A 15,811-nucleotide genomic window follows, 5' to 3' on the forward strand; every position below is an offset into this window, starting at 1 on the left:
CTTGCAAGGACGTCATTATTAAAAAATCAAAAAATAATAGATGTTGGTGTGGATGTGGGGAAAAGAGGATGCTTATACACTACTGGTAGGAATGTCAGCCAGTTCAACCACTGTGGAAAACAGTATGGCAATTCCTTAAAGAGCTGAAAGTAGTTCTATCATTCAATCTAGCAATCCCACTACCCAAAGGAAAAGAAGTTATTATATGAAAAAGACACTTTCACACATATGTTCACAGCAGCACAATTCCCAATTGCAAACATGTGGAACCAGCCTAAGTGCCCATCAACTCATGAGTGGATAAAGAAAATGTGGTGTATAAGGCCAGGCACGGTGGCTCACGCCTGTAATCCCAGTACTTAGGGAGGCTGAGGCAGGTTGATCACCTGATGTCAGGAAGTCAGGACAAGCCCAACATGATGAAACCCTGTCTGTACTGAAAAAACAAAAATTAGGCCGGGCGCGGTGGCTCAAGCCTGTAATCCCAGCACTTTGGGAGGCCGAGGCGGGCGGATCACAAGGTCAGGAGATCGAGACCACAGTGAAACCCCGTCTCTACTAAAAATACAAAAAATTAGCCGGGCGCGGTGGCGGGCGCCTGTAGTCCCAGCTACTCAGGAGGCTGAGGCAGGAGAATGGCGGGAACCCGGGAGGCGGAGCTTGCAGTGAGCCGAGATCGCGCCACTGCACTCCAGCCTGGGCGACAGCGTGAGACTCCGTCTCAAAAAAAAAAAAAAAAAAAAAAAAAAAAAAAAAAAAAAAAAAAATTAGTGAGGCTTGGTGGCAGGCACCTGTAGTCTCAGCTACTCTGGAGGCTGAGGCAGGAGAATCACTTGAAACCAGGAGGTAGAGGTTGCAGTGAGCTGAGATCGCACCACTGCACTCCAAGCTGGATGACAGAGCGAGACCCTATCTCAAAAACAAAAAATAAAAGAAAATAAAGAAAATGTGGTATATATACACCATGGAATACTACTCAGACATTAACAGGAATGAAATAATGTCGTTTGCAGTAATTTGGATGGAGCTGGAAGCCATTATTCTAAGTGAAATAACTCAGGAGTGGAAAACCAAATATCCTGTGTCCTCACTTACAAGTGGGAGATAAGCTATGAGAACACAAAGGCAGACAGAGTGATATCACGGACACTGGAGACTCAGAAGGGGGAGGTTGGGAGGGAAGCTAGGGATAAAACACTACGTATTGGGTACAGTGTACATTATTTAGGTGAGGGGTGCACTAAAATCTCAGTTAACCACTAACAATTCGTCCATGTAACAAAAAAACACTTGTACCCCAAAAGTTATTGAAATAGGAATTAAAAATAAATAAATAAGAATAAATAAAGAAAAACATGCAGTCAACACCATATATGCAGGCAGCTCAAAGTTTTCACCCTAAGATCAGGAGCAAGGGAAAGATGCCCACTTTTACCATTTCTGTTCAACATAGCACTGGAAGTCCTAGCCAGAGCAATTAGGAAAGAAAAAGAAATAAAAGACATCCAAATAAGAAAGGAAGAAAGGCAGCAGTTTCCATCCACAGATGACATCAACCTGTATGTAGAAAATTCTACACAATTCACCAAAACCCTCTCAAAGCTAACAAATAAATTAAGCAGGGTTACAGTTGAGGATCAAAACTCAAAAAAATGTATTTCTTGATTAAAAAGTTGTATTTCTATATATTAACAACGGAAAATCTGAAAAAAAAATTAAGAAAACAATTACAAGCTGGTCACAGTGGCTCACACCTGTGGTTACAGGCACTTTGGAAGGCCGAGGTGGGAGGATTGCTTGAGCCCAGAAGTTCAAGACCAGCCTGGGCAATATAGGGAGACCTCCATCTCTACCAAAAAAAAAAATACAAAAAATTAGCCAAGCATGGCTACTCAGGAGGCTGAGGCAGGAGAATTACTTGAGCCTGGGAGATGGAAGTGCAATGAGCCCAGATGGTGCCACTGCACTCCAGCCTAGGCGACAGAGACAGACACTGTCTCAAACCAAAAAAAAAAAAAAAGAAAAGAAAAATGATTCAATTGACAATAGCATCAAAAAGAAAAAAAGTACTTAGGAATACATTAACCATGAAGGTACACAACTCATACCATGAAAACTACAAAACATGGCTGAAAGAAATTACAGAAGCTGGGCACAGTGGCTCATGCCCTATAATCCCAACACTTTGGGAGGCCAGGGTGGGCGGATCGCTTCAGCCCAGGAGTTAGAGACCAGTCTGGCCAACACAGCAAAACCTCATCTCTACAAAAAATACAAAAATCACTGGGGCATAGTGGCACATGCCTATAGTCCCAGCTACTTGGGAGGCTAAAGCAGGAGGATCGCTTGAACCTGGAAGGTCAAGGCTGCAATGAGCCGTGATCATGCCACTGCACTCCAGCCTGAGCAACATGAGCAACAGAGTGAGACCTTGTCTCAAAAAACAAACAAACAAACAAAACAAAACAAAACAAAAACAAAATTAAAGAAGATCTAAATAAATGGAAAGATTCTGAGCTCCTGGATTAAAGGCCTTAATATTGTTAAAGAGGCCGGGCACGGTGGCTCAAGCCTGTAATCCCAGCACTTTGGGAGGCCAAGATGGGTGGATCACGAGGTCAGGAGATTGAGACTATCCTGGCTAACACGGTGAAACCCTGTCTCTACTAAAAAATACAAAAAACTAGCTGGGCGAGGTGGCGGGCTCCTGTAGTCCCAGCTACTTGGGAGGCTGAGGCAGGAGAATGGCGTAAACTCGAGAGGTGGAGCTTGCAGTGAGCTGAGATCCGCGGCCACTGCACTCCAGCCTGGGCGACAGAGCGAGACTCCATCTCCAAAAAAAAAAAAAAATATTGTTAAGGAGGCAATGCTTCTCAAGGCAACCTACAGAATCAATGAAATCCCCATGAAAATCCCAGCAACATTTTTTTTTCACAAATGGAAAAATTGCTCCTAAAATTTACATATAGTTGAAAGGGACCCCAAATAGCCAAAACAATCTTTTTTCCTGTCCCCTCCAAACAATCTGGAAAAGAAAGAACAAAGTTGGAAAACTTACTCTTCCTAATTTCAAAACATACCACAAAGCTACAACAATCAAAATAGTGTGGTATTGGTGACAGACAGACATACAGACCAATAGACTGGAATTGAGAGTCCAGAAATAAACATATACGTCTATGAGCAATTGAGTTTCAGCAAGGGTGCCAAGACCATTTGATGGGAAAACGAATAGTTTTTTCAATAGAAAGCACTGGAATAACTGAATTTCCACACACAAAAAAATGTGGTTGGATTCCTACCTCATACTACATACAAAGATGAGCTCAAAATAGATCAAATACATCTATGTAAAAGACAAACTATTAGGTTCTTTGAAGAAAACATAGTGTGAATCTTTGTGACCTTAGGTTAGCTAATTCTTGCTTCCGTATGACATCTAAATAAATTGGATTTCACCAAAATTAAAACATTTTGTGTATCAAAGGACACTCTCACAAAAATGAAAAAACCTACACAATGAGAGAGAAATATTCACCAATCATACATCTAATGCACGTCCAGTATCCAGAATATATAAAGAACACTCACAACTCAACAACACAAAGACAAAAAATCCAATTTAAAAATGGGCAAAGGACTTGACTAAACATTTCAAAGAAGATCTACAGCTGGCCCCAAAGCCCATGAAATGGTGCTTGGCATCATCAGTCATCAGGGAAGTGCAAACTGAAATCAGAAGGAGGTTCTAGTTCACACTCTAGAATGGCTAGAAGTAAGAAATACAAGCACCAGATAACAGTGTGTCAGCGAGGATGAAGCTGGAACCCTCAAACAATACTGGTAGGAATATAAAATGGTGCAACTGCTGTGGAAAATAGTGTGATGGTTCCAGCACATTGCAGCCTTGACCTCCCAGGTCAAGCAAAGCAAAACAGAATTACCCTGTGACCCAGCAATTCCAATCCTAGATACAGAAACCAAAAGATGTGAAAAAAGGTATTCAAACATATGCATGTCCAAGAAAAGGCCACAGAAGCATTATTCACAGCAGCCAAAAGGTGGAGACCACGCTGATATGCATCAGCCTGAAGAATGAATAAACAAGCATGCTCCATCCATGCAATGGAATATTATTAAGCCATGAACAGGAATGAAGTGCTGAAACTGTCCACAGTGCAGGTGAATCAACACGCTCAGTGAAAAAAAGCCAGACGCAAAATATTGAGCGATGCCGTTTCTTAAACAGGCAGAGTAGCTAAATCACAGGGGAGAAGGTAGGCGGGTGGGTGCCAGGGGCTATGGAATGGAGAAGAACGGGAATGGCTGCTTAATGGGCACAGGTTTCCTTTTTCCCTTTTGGGCACAAGACATTTTGGAACTAGGCAGGTGATGGTTGCACAATTCTGTGAGTATACCAAATGCTACTGAATTGAATACTTTAAAATTGCGGACTTTCTGGTACGTGAATTTCACCTCAACTTTTTAAAAAAAGATGCTAAAATTTTAATCTTGCCCATGTTCTCACCGTCTCTGTCTCCCTGTCTCTCAGTTTCTCTCTGTGTGTCTCTCTGTCACCCTTTGTCTCTCTCTTTCTATTTCTGTCTCTCTGTCTCTTTGCATCTTTGTGTCTCTGTCTCTCTGTTCCTCTGTGTCTTTCTCTTTTGGTCTCTCTGTCCCTCTCTGTCTCTCTCACTGTACGTCTTTGTCTGTCTGTCTCTGTGTGTGTCTCTGTCTGTCTCTCTCTGCATCTTTCTGTCTCTATCCTTCTCCGTCTCACTGTTCCTCTCTGTGTGTGTCTGTGTCTCTGTCTCTCTCTGTGTCTCTGTCTCTATTTCTTTCTCTCTCTGTCTCTCTCTGTCTTTCTCTCTGTTTCTCTTTCTCCTCCAGCGTGCCTCCAAACCTCTCCCTTCTTGTAGGTCTTTCAGTTTGTGTATTTCCTCTGCAAGTCTGGCCTGTGCCCTGGCTCCTGGGAGCAACCCCGCCGCTGGCCATTGTTGGAGTCACCCTAGAATGCCCGCTTGCCTGTCCAGGAGCAGAAGGAGGAGGGATACCTGAATAACCCTACGGGCCCAGATCATCCTCCTGGCAGTAAGTGGGAAGGACCCTAGCGTCCACGTGAGGCGCTGTTCCCACCGTGTGCACAGATAAGAATGTCAGGCTGCGCCAGGCGGGAGACTCTGTCCCACTCCAGACTCATCTGCCCTCCCCCAGACCACTCCTGTACCTTTGTCCAGCACAGGCCCGAAGATGGCCAGGCTGTCATGGACGGTGGTGCAGTTCCACCGGCGGCCACGGAACTGGTGCTGGCACTCCTGGATGCCAATCTTGATGCCCTCGGCCACGCTGGGCATGATCTCCACGTAGTTCCTGCAGAAGCGGAGCTGCTTGGGGACCAGGCCTGGGATGCTGGCACACAGGATGGGCTGTGAGCCCAGGGAGGAATACTGTGGCCCGACAGCCAGCGACCTGCAGAGGGCAAGACCTGGTGGTGAGTGTGGGGCTGGGACAGTGACACAGATGAGCAGGCTACAGACCCTTTGCTCTGGGGCCTCAAGTGCATTCGGGTTGGGGGTGGGCGAGACGCAGCTTCCACCATGAAGGAAATCCGATTTCTTATTTTGCAAGTAAGATAATTTTTACTTAAAATTCCAATTAAAGATTCTCTATGGCCTCTAAAATAATGTTCATAAACCATGCCTTCTAATTGTTTTTGTTTTGTTTTGTTTTGTTTTGTTTTTGAGACAGGATCACACTGTGTTGCCCAGGCCAGAGTGCAGTGGTATGATCATGGTTCACTGCAGCCTCCAGATTAGCTGGGACTACAGGCACACACCACCACAGCCAGCTAATTTTTATTTTTACATTTTGTAGAGACAAGGACCTGCTATGTTGCCCAGGCTGGTCCCAAACTCCTGGCCTCAAGTGACCTCCTGCTAGAGCCTCCCAAAGTGCTGGGATTACAGGCATGAGCCACCTTGCCCAGCTCTTAAGCCTATATGTTATACATGAAGTGCTTGACACAATGCTGTGTGTGGAATAAATACTCAATGCTGGCTATTTAATTTTTTCTAGATGTTTTGATATCATCTATGTGTTTTTCTGTATGTTTTATCTGGAAGTCTGATTTTACAAGGCCAGGAACCTGACCTGCCCTACCCCCAATACTCAGCTCAGAATCCAAGTTGTCCAGATCTGTAATAGGACATGACGCAGCCCCGCATTCCTGCTCAGTACAACTGCCTGGGCCTCGTTCACACCAGGTTGACCTGGAGCCCATTGGGGGACTGAGGGCTAGAACCTGAGAACTCAGGCCGGGGACTGGGTCAGGTGGGGACTGCCCAGAGGAGGGATGCCTTTGGCTTTAGGATTGGAGGAGGAGACCTGGTTTCCGGGATGTAGGCGTGACCCAGCATAGAAATTACCGTGGAACTCAGACCTATCCTGCCAGCCCGCAGGCCGGCTTTTGGCTATGTACCCCTAGATGTAAACACGTGTCCACAGTGAGACGTGTTCAGGAATCTTCCCAGGCCTTTGAGCCTGAGAGCAGGAACTTGGACGCCACCCAAGCATCCGTCAATAGGAGAGTGAATAAACAAATGAAAGCCGCCTCTAGGGTGCCACCCTGCTCAGAAAACCAAAGGCATGGGCTCCCGTGAGCACGTGGGGAGGAGGGGCTCAACCGTGAGATGTTCCTGGGGCCCTCTGCATCCCCCAATCTGAACTCAAGACCAGGCAACACTCATCCGCAGGAGAGTCAGCACCGTGGCGACCTCACTCCTCGTTTTCTAGGTCCCAACAGCTCCTAGGCTGTGCTCTGCTTTGGCAAAAGACATTCGACATCTGTGCCTTTTAAATTAATGTAATTAAGTTTAAAATTAATTAAAATACAAGAAATGTAAAACTCAGCCCTTCAGTGGCACCAACCATGCTTCATGTGTGGCCCGTGGCTACCCTGAATGGGACAGTTAGATAGGGAATGTGCCTGTCATCAGGGAAGCTCTGCTGGGCCAGCCTGGCCGAAGTGCTCTGTGTTTAACTGGGATGTTGGTTACATGAGTGCTTCACATCAGAACGAATTGAGCCATGCGCTTAGGGTCTTCCATTTTGCTGTACAAAATACACCTCAATTTAAAGAAATCACCAGGTCCTTTTGGGCACTGGTGGAGGTGGGTGGAGAGAGAGTTCCTCATGCTTACGACCACCTGTCGATGTGTCCACTGGATCCAACCAGTCTGGATCTCTTTAGTAGAGACCCAGCGTTCAGGGTCCCCAGTATGTCTACCCTCTGGAGATCTGGCCTCCCTCTCCCTGGTCACCTTCCCTCCTGTCTGGCCCCCATTTGAGTGCATAACCTCACGCCAGACCCCATGGGCATCCCCAGGCCACCACCCAAGCCTGCACCCCTGTGGTCTGTCCTTGCACAGTCAGCTCCCTTGTTCACTCCTTTATCCATTCACTATATGCAGGTACCCTGCCCCGGGTGTCCCTGCACACCCCCTCCACCGTTTTGTAGATCCCAGTACTCCCAGGAAGGCCAGCCCTGATGCAGGCTGGGTTGGTGTCCCTGCTGTAGGTAGCTGGACAGTCTTTTTCCATGTTTCCCTCCCCCATCCTCTCTCTTTCTTTGAGTCCCGGCCACTGGATGACCATCCGGGGTCCCTGGGGTATGGTGTGCACTGCCACTGCCCAAGCCCAAGTGGTGGTGGCCAGGGTCAGCTGTCTCTGATCTGGACTGTGGGAGAGAGGCCTCTAGACAGGAGAAGGTGGGTTGAACCAGGCCAGGGAGGTGACCATAGGGGCTGGACTCGTGGTTTTCAAACCATGCACCTCAGAGCACCCAGGAACCCCAGCAAAGGGGCCTTGAGGTGCCCATGTAGGGTAAGGCTGGGAGACCAACTGTCTGCTTAGCCCAGGACTGCAGGGGCTTCCTTTTTTTGTTTGTTTGTTTTGAGATGGAGTCTCACTCTGTTGCCCAGGCTGGTGCAGTGGTGTGATCTCGGTTCACTGCAACCTCCCCCTCCTGGCTCAAGTGATTCTCCTGCCTCAGCCTCCCGAGTAGCTGAGGTTACAGGTGTGCACCACCACACCTGGTTAAGTTTTGTATTTTTAGTAGAGACGGGGTTTTGCCATGTTGGCCAGGCTGGTCTCAAACTCCTGACCTCAGGTGATCCACCCGCCTTGGCATCCCAAAGTGCTGGGATTACAGGCAAGGGGCTTCCATTTTTAAGCCAGGGTGAGGTAAGGTGGCTGCCCCAGGTGAGGTGCCTCCATTCCATGAACCCAGATGCTTCCCCTTCACCCATTCTATGGCGAGACTCCATGTGGGATGTTGCTTGCAAAACATCCAGCACTGGTTCAGGACGTGCCTGCTACAGTGTTTGGGACAGAGCAGACTGACGTAAGCATAAAAAGATAAGACAGATAGATAGAGAATGGAGAGGGTGGTGGGTGTGAGATAAAGCAGGCTGACTTCAGCGTGAGCTGTGGACACACAAGGCTTTGATGTCCAAAGGCTGCATCTTTTCCAGATGTTTGAAAATTTTCCTAATGGAATGTTGTAGGGGACAAACATTTGAGTGTCATGGCTGAGGCCTGGGAGTGTGTCTGAGAAGGGCTGGCTACCTAGGCTCCAGGGCCAGCCTGGCTTACAGCCAGAGAAGTGAGCAAGAAGTGTCCGAAAGAAGGAAAAACTTGAGTAGTTGAATGTCCTTGTTTACTTGGAGACTTAGAATGAGGAGAAACAAAGGAATCCACTTAGAGTTTGCTGCTTACAAAACAGAGACTGCCCTGGGGGATGTGGCCATTTCCAAGGTGCATCCCTTCTCCGAGGCTAGATGCTGGATTCATTTTGGGAGCTGTCACTCTGCCCACCCCAGAACACTATGACCAGCACGGAGCCAGGGTTACCTGGGCTCTCAGGCTCGGGGCTGGGAGGGGTTGCCTTTTCCCCGGTCTCTAGGGGAAGCAGAGAGGGGGACTCCCAAGTCTGAAGCCTCCGTTCTCAGGGTGCTGAGTCAGCCAGCTCTGTGCCCCTCTCACCCTCCTCCTGGGTATGGCCAGGGTGCAGGTGGCCAGCTGCCATCCCAGAGGTGGCTCCAGCATCCCTGGCCTCTAACAGCTCTGATGGGTCCCCTCCCTTGACGGGCCCTTGTGGATCTGGGGTCAGGATGGGCTTCTCCTGCCTCCTGTGGACCAGAGGGCCCCTCTAGTTCCTTGAGTTGCTTCCTGAGAGATTTCTCCTTCTGACAGCACCAGGCCACCAGAAGGCCTGGGCCACAGACCCTGCCTGAGGAGGGTGGAAAGCTGGCAGGCAGAGGGGGAGCTCCTGTGGGGCCAGGAAATAGTACAGAGGAGGGCCCACGAGGCTCACTGGGTCGCCAGATTTTGGTTGGGCCTTGAAGGATCAGTTGGGTCATTAAACAGAAAATCAAAAATAAGGCTGGGCACGGTGGCTCATGCCTGTAATCTCAGCACTTTGGAAGGCTGAGGCAGGTGGATTGCTTGAGGCCAGAAGTTCAAGACCAATCTGGGCAACATAGCAAGACCCCATCTCTACAAAAATACAAAAGTTAGCTGGGTGCGGTGGCACACACCTGTAGTCCCAGCTGCCTGGGACTTGAACCCAGGAGGACAAGGCTACAGTGAGCTCTGATTACACCAGACTGGGTGATAGAGTGAGACCCTGTCTCTAAAAAAAATTAAAAATCTAAACTGCACAGGCACTATCCCTTCCCCAGCCCCCAAAAGCTCCTAGGATCCAAATTTCTAATCCAAGGAGAATGCAGATGCCTGGAATCCATCAGTGCTTGAGAAACCATGACCTGTAACTTCCTCCTCCCACACCCTGTGGGCCAGGCTTGCCTGGGACAAGGGACAGACAGGCCTGTCTCAGGGTCTCGCCAGGGAGTATTGGCTGCAGTGAGTTGGGGAGGGGCTCTGCAAACGGAGAGTGAATAAGAACCCAGTCTTCGAGATCGTGTGTCCCCAGGGTCCTGTTCTCAGCACAGGTTCTCAGGATGCATCAAATACGATGCAACCTGGACTCCCGGATCCGACCTTGGAACATGAAAAGGACGCTCATGCCCAAACTGGGGAGGTCAGTCTGCGTATTTTTTGTAGAGACAGGGTCTTGCAGCACTGGGAGGCAGCAGATATTCCCTCTCCCTTTCCTGCTCATGCTGGCATTTCCTGACCACCTCTGAGTTCCAACACCTAAGCTTCTCAGATCCAGAGAAGAAGAAGGATCTGAAGGCCAGGCTGCCACCTCCGGCATCTTGCTAGGCAAGCTCCAGGGACCTGAGCCACCGCTGTCTCCACCAGACTATCGACATGGCCTTTATTATTTGTAAAATTTTATTAATTTACTGTTTTAGAGATGAAGTCTTGCTCTGTCATCCAGGCTAAGGGCTCACTGCAGCCTTGACCTCCAGGGTTCAAGGGATCCTCCCATCTTAGCCTCAGCCTTCCAAGTAGTTGGAACCACAGGTCTGTGCCACGATGCCTGGCTAACTTCTGTATTTTTTGTAGAGATGGGGTCTTTCTATGTTGCCCAGGCTGGTCTTGAACTCCTGGACTCAAACCATCCTACCGCCTTGGCCTTCCAAAATGCTGAAATTACAGGTGTGAACCACCGCGCCCGGCCACTGTGGTCTTTAGAGAGCTAGTCCCTCCTCTTCCCTCCTCCTGCGGCCTCTCCACCTTTCCAGCACTCTTGTCTCTGAAAGGGAGCCTTGCTGAAGCTGGTTGTTTCTCCCTTCCACTACCCAGCATTGCTCCTGTTACTACCACCACCCAGCCCCTTACCTGGCCTCCACCTGCTGGGCAGAGCTCACTGGTGACCTGACCACAGGTTCCAGTCATGTGGCTCCCCAAAACCCACATGACCTGCATAGGTGGCACTGGGACCTCCCAGAGCAGCAAGCCAAGGCTCAGGGAATGGAGCTTTGCCACAGCTACTGGCTAATACAGCAGAACAGGGCTTCCTGCATGCTGGCCTTCAGGGGCCGCTGCTTTCTAAGATCCTACAATGCCCTTCAAATGTGTTGATGTAGTTTGGATGTGTGTCCCCTCCAAATCTCATGTTGAAATGCAAACCCCAGTGTTGGAGGTGGGGCCTAGTGGGTCCCACCCATTTAGGTCTCAGAGGCAGATCACTCGTGAATGGCATGGTGCCCCCCCTGCGGTAATGAGTTCATGCAGGAGCTGGTTGTTAGAAGGAGCCTGGCACCCTCCCCTGCTCCCTCTCCCATGTGTGCACATGTACCCCCCCTTTACCTTCCACCATGAGTGGAAGCTCCCTGAGGCCTCAGCAGAAGTAGATGTTGGTGCCATGCTTGTACAGCCTGCAGAACCCTAAGCCAATTAAACCTTTTTTCTTTCTAGTCTCAGGCATTCCTTTATAGCAATGCAGAATGGACGAGTACATGTATGAAACCCCAGTCCCTGCAAAATAACATTTACAAACGAGTCAGAGATAAATGGCGCAAGTCACACAGAGCCTGGACAGCCTCCTTGCAGCTGAAGACCCAAGACATCACAGGGCTTCCTGTCCCCAATGCAGCCCCCTTTCCACCCCAGGAGGCCACCCGGAGGCCATGGATGGTGGCCCTAACTGTTGCACCTGCAGCTTTGGGACTGTTGGAACCTCAGTTTCCCCAGCTGAACTGGGTGGTCATGGTTTAGAGCAGGTTCCTCTAAAGGGTGGCCCCAGAAGCATGAGTGCCATGGGGAACGTGTGCTAGGTTCACCCAGGCTGCCTCTGGCTTGGACCTTCTAAGGCTAACAGGGAAACTTCTACGGCTCTTGAGTCTAAACTTGCTTCATGGCCATGTCTGTCTTCACGAGGACTCTGAGGGTCCTTGGGGGCTCCCTTGGGCCAAGTCTCTGGGGAGTCAGTCTTGCTGATAATCACCCTGGGGGGGCCAGGGACCTACCTCCACCCCAAAAAAGGGTCCCCAAAAGAGCAAGGTAGTAGCAGACTCTTAAAGCATGTGGGGGGATGGAAAGGGACATCAGGTGCCCGGAAGGTGACAGGCATGGACAGACCCTGAGCACTGGCTGTCAGTCCGTGGCTCCTGCCTGCTCATGGCCTTGGGCGCAGCAGCCACGAGTGGCCACTGTCCTGCCTGGTGCCCTAAGACAAGCGTGGCCCCAGCCAGCAGTCAGGGCCAGGAGCTCCCACTTGGGCTTCTGATGAATTCTCCAATCTCTCCTTCGACCTCTCCCACGCTTTGTAGGCATGCAAACAAGTGTCTGGTCAGGGACGAAGGGTCCTTGCTGAGGGTCACTCACACAAAGAACCACAGGTAAGCACTTGGGCGGCACGAGAGGGAGGGAGGGGGCGGTGATCTTGTCAACCGTCACTCCCTACTCACTTCCTGGATGGATGCCATCGATCTGGATCTCAGTGAGGTCTGGGCCCTGCCTCGGGGCGGTGGGAACAGCAGGGGCAGGAAGGCTGGGCCCAATCCCCCGGGAGAGGCTGAGGCCAGCCTGCCCTCCCTGACCCCATGCCCTGCACCCTGAGCCTGTGATTCACCGGATGGGGAATTCATTCCCTTTCCCCTCTCACTGCCAACACCACAGTGTCCCAGGAAGAGTCCATGTTTCCCACGTCCAGCCGCCACATAGCTGAGTGGCTGGAATTCTAACTGCCCAACTGGATGGGACACCAGATATCCCTCTGGCCATGCAAAATCAGTGTCCCAAGGGAATGTGCCCCTGCTCTTCCAATATCTCCAGCCTCTCTTGCTCTGTCCCCTTTCCCTGGAATCCCAGCTCTGGAGTGAACGGCAGAGCTGGGCCAGCAGATCGCAGCGCTCCAGCACCACAAGGCCTACTGGAACCATCGTGTAATCATCCAGAAGTCCCCAGAAACGGAGATGATGCTTAGTGAGTTTTCAAAAACGGAACACAAACTGTTTCTATTCTTAGAAAAACAAAAAGTTGAAAAAGTTGATAAGATCACAGACTTGTCTTTCCTTCCAGATTTTCACAAATGCTGTTAGGTTCTTTTTTTTTTTCCCCCCCCAATAATAGTTTGTTTTGAAGGGGAGGCTGTCATATTCACTCAGAACACACACAAATGTAGTTTTGTAAAATGGCCCCAGTCTCTAGACCCACGGCTCCCACCGGTGGCCAAAGTCACAGCAGCCATGCCTGCAGCCCACAAGCACTAATGGTTTTTCTTCCTCACTCCCTCACTTCTGTCGAAAGGCCAGGCAGCTCGCCAGAGGTACGGCAGAGACGCTGGCTGTGACATGCAGGGGAGGAAGGAGGCTGGCCCAGGACCACAAGGCAGGCGGTAGGCTAGCCCAGTCCAGACCATGCTGGCCTCTCCGGCTTGGTTTGGTCCCATGTGCAATTTCCCATCTTATGTGGTGGCACTGGAGGTGCTACCTAATCCCTATGGATGGAGGCTGAGGGCAAAGCGTGGAGGCCTTCTGGCAGCCACACAGCTGTGGGGATCCTGAGTGGCCATCACATCCAGCCTCCACTATTCCCGTGCAAGTCCTTCTGAGGCTGGCAGGCTCTTAGGTTTCTCAAGTCCAGGCCTGGTGTCTTTCAGCAGTAAAATTTAGCAAACTCAGAGCACCCATGTACCAGGGGCACAGCTCTGTGCTTGCATGTTTGCTGGGGGCGTGGGGACCTCACAGTAATGCTCCACCCAGGTGTGTGGACAGGAGGCCTGGAAGGCAGGCATGGGCTTCAACTAGGGCCCTGTTACTCATTTGTTTGTTTGCTCTTTCTCTCTTTCCCCTCTGGGGCCTCAGTTTCCCCATCTGCCTAAAGGGGTTATGGACCCCTCTCCTACCTGAAGCTCTGAGAGAGGGGAACAGTGCGTGGAATGGGGGCACTGCTCTCAGGCCCTGCTGCCCTGCTGGATGTCATCTCAGCCTCCTCCTGGCCCGAGAGGGACCCAGTGCACCCCACTCGCGGGCCTGCCAGGGCTGCCCCCCAGGATGCAATTTGTGCCCTGAGCCCAGCTGGCCACCTCCTGGGACCCCTCTGGCTCCAGCACGGCTGCAACACAGGCAGGTATGGAGGACCAGGGCAGGTGCGTGTCTCTGCCATGGAGGGTCCTGCTTGGGCCAGTGGGCTTCCCCTCTGTGGGGCCTCTGGAGCAAACATCCTGTTCCAAATCTTTGTCTTCTTAAGATCAGGGCCACTCCATGGGCAAGGATAAGGTTTCCTTCCTCAGACCTGAAGCTCAGAGTGTTTGTCTGTTGGTGGATGACATCCCAGCTCACCCAGGCTGAGACTTCCCAAGGGTGCCCACCTGCCCGGGAGACCCCTGAGGCTCTGGCTTCTCCTCACACCCAGTGGTGGAACTGCAGCTGCCTGGAAGACCACTCTTGGCAGCTCAAGCACCTTGTGAGCTGGCTAGGGTCCCCAGGATTTAGAGCCCCCAGGTCCCTCCTGGGTGTCGGCACCCCTTCCCAGTCCAGGCTGCCCAGCCCTGCCTGGAGCTTTCCCAACCCGCACCTCCTCCTGCCCGCCGGCCCAGCTGGGATTACTGACACATACTTTGAACGAGTCCCAGCAGGCACAGCGGCTCCTGTGCCCGCGGCCACGCACTTGCCAGTTTCCCTGGGCGGCAGCGGCACGTTTTGCCGGGGAAGGAATGTGGAAGCAGCAATGTGAGAGACACCTCCAGGGTGTCACCTGGGGAGGCCAGTAGGGAGGCCAAGGAGGAGGCCATGTGCCCCTCACCAGCCTCAGGGTTGTAACCAGTGAGGGGTGGGGTGGGGTGGGGGATTGTCCAACATTAAAGTGCACAGCCTGGGCCACGAAGCAAGACTCCATCTCAACAAAAAATAAAAAACATTAGCCAGGCGTAGTGGCATGAGCCTGTAATCCCAGCTACACACAAGGGGCCAGGATGGGAGGATTGCTGGAGCCCAGGAGGTTGAGACCAGCCTGGGCCACATGGTGAAACCAGTCTCTACAAAAATACAAAAATTAGCTGGGCGTGGTGGTGCGTGCCTGTGGCCCCAGCTACTCAGGAGGCTGAGATGGGAGGATCGTTTGAGCCCATGAGGGTCGAGGCTGCAGTGAGCCGAGATCACATCTCTGCACTCCAGCCTTGGTGACAGAGTGAGACCCTATCTATGGGGCTGTACAGGTCTCCTTTGTGAATGACATTCTTTTCCTTCAGCCTCGGTAGCTGCAGCTCAGCACTTCCCAGGTACCATTCGGGGCACTGGCTCTCATCCCTAGGGAGCCTTTTCTCTTCAGGAGCCAGAACCAGCCTCCTTGGCACCTGCGACCTCTGCCCCAGCCCCGCCCCTTGAGCCACACAGAGTCTAATCCTTCTTCCCCAACCAACTGCCTTCAGAGACATGAAGTGGGTCTTCTGAACAGAAACAGCAACGCAGTCCTTCAACTACTCGTAAAGGGGGCAAGTTAGAAGACTCGCGTTTTGGTCAAAAATCCAATGGATAAGGGCTACAGGCAGTGGTCCACATTGAGAGACCTCCCCACCCCCATCACTGCAGGTGTGGCTTCAGGCTGGCTTTCTCAGACTAGAGTCCCAACAGAGGGATGCTGTTGGTTTGTTTTTAAATTTCCATTATTACAAAATCCACAGGAATGGTTGCAGCACTGTCAAACCGCTACAATGTCACCAAATCCTTTTTAAATTCCCAATTTCTGTTCTGGTTTCTTCATGGACAGATGGTCAAGCGTTCACATTTGGGCTCTGCACGGTAGGCCCCACGTTGAGAAGCCCCAACGGGGTCCCTTGATGGAGATGGCACGAGCCCTGTTGCCTGCATCTTGGGAGGGCTGCTGGACACTGGAGCTTCCC

The 15,811-nt window shown here is 50.9% G+C and overlaps 2 protein-coding genes across 11 annotated transcripts in view; both read right to left on the minus strand.

Moving 5' to 3' along the window:
• GUK1 (guanylate kinase 1) overlaps nt 1-15,811 on the minus strand; it is a 359,169-nt gene that overhangs the window by 120,179 nt on the left and 223,179 nt on the right. The window contains exon 1 of one of the 10 annotated variants that reach the window (XM_050759330.1): nt 13,026-13,030. The exons of 7 other annotated variants lie outside the window; for them this stretch is intronic. The gene's annotated coding sequence lies outside the window, so the exon portion shown is untranslated. Of the gene's footprint in view, nt 1-8,014; nt 8,021-11,266; nt 11,271-13,025; nt 13,031-15,811 lie in introns of those variants that run through there. 2 more of the 10 variants (XM_050759400.1, XM_050759514.1) reach the window with 2 other exon arrangements.
• The window catches only part of WNT3A (Wnt family member 3A), a 53,343-nt gene that overhangs the window by 32,368 nt on the left and 5,164 nt on the right, over nt 1-15,811 (minus strand). Inside the window, exon 2 of the mRNA XM_050758342.1 lies at nt 5,228-5,469. Within this exon, the coding sequence (XP_050614299.1) occupies nt 5,228-5,469 (242 nt within the window). The remainder of the gene's footprint in view (nt 1-5,227; nt 5,470-15,811) is intronic.

The sequence above is a fragment of the Macaca thibetana genome, chromosome 1 (assembly GCF_024542745.1).
Source record: "Macaca thibetana thibetana isolate TM-01 chromosome 1, ASM2454274v1, whole genome shotgun sequence".
NCBI lineage: Eukaryota > Metazoa > Chordata > Mammalia > Primates > Cercopithecidae > Macaca > Macaca thibetana.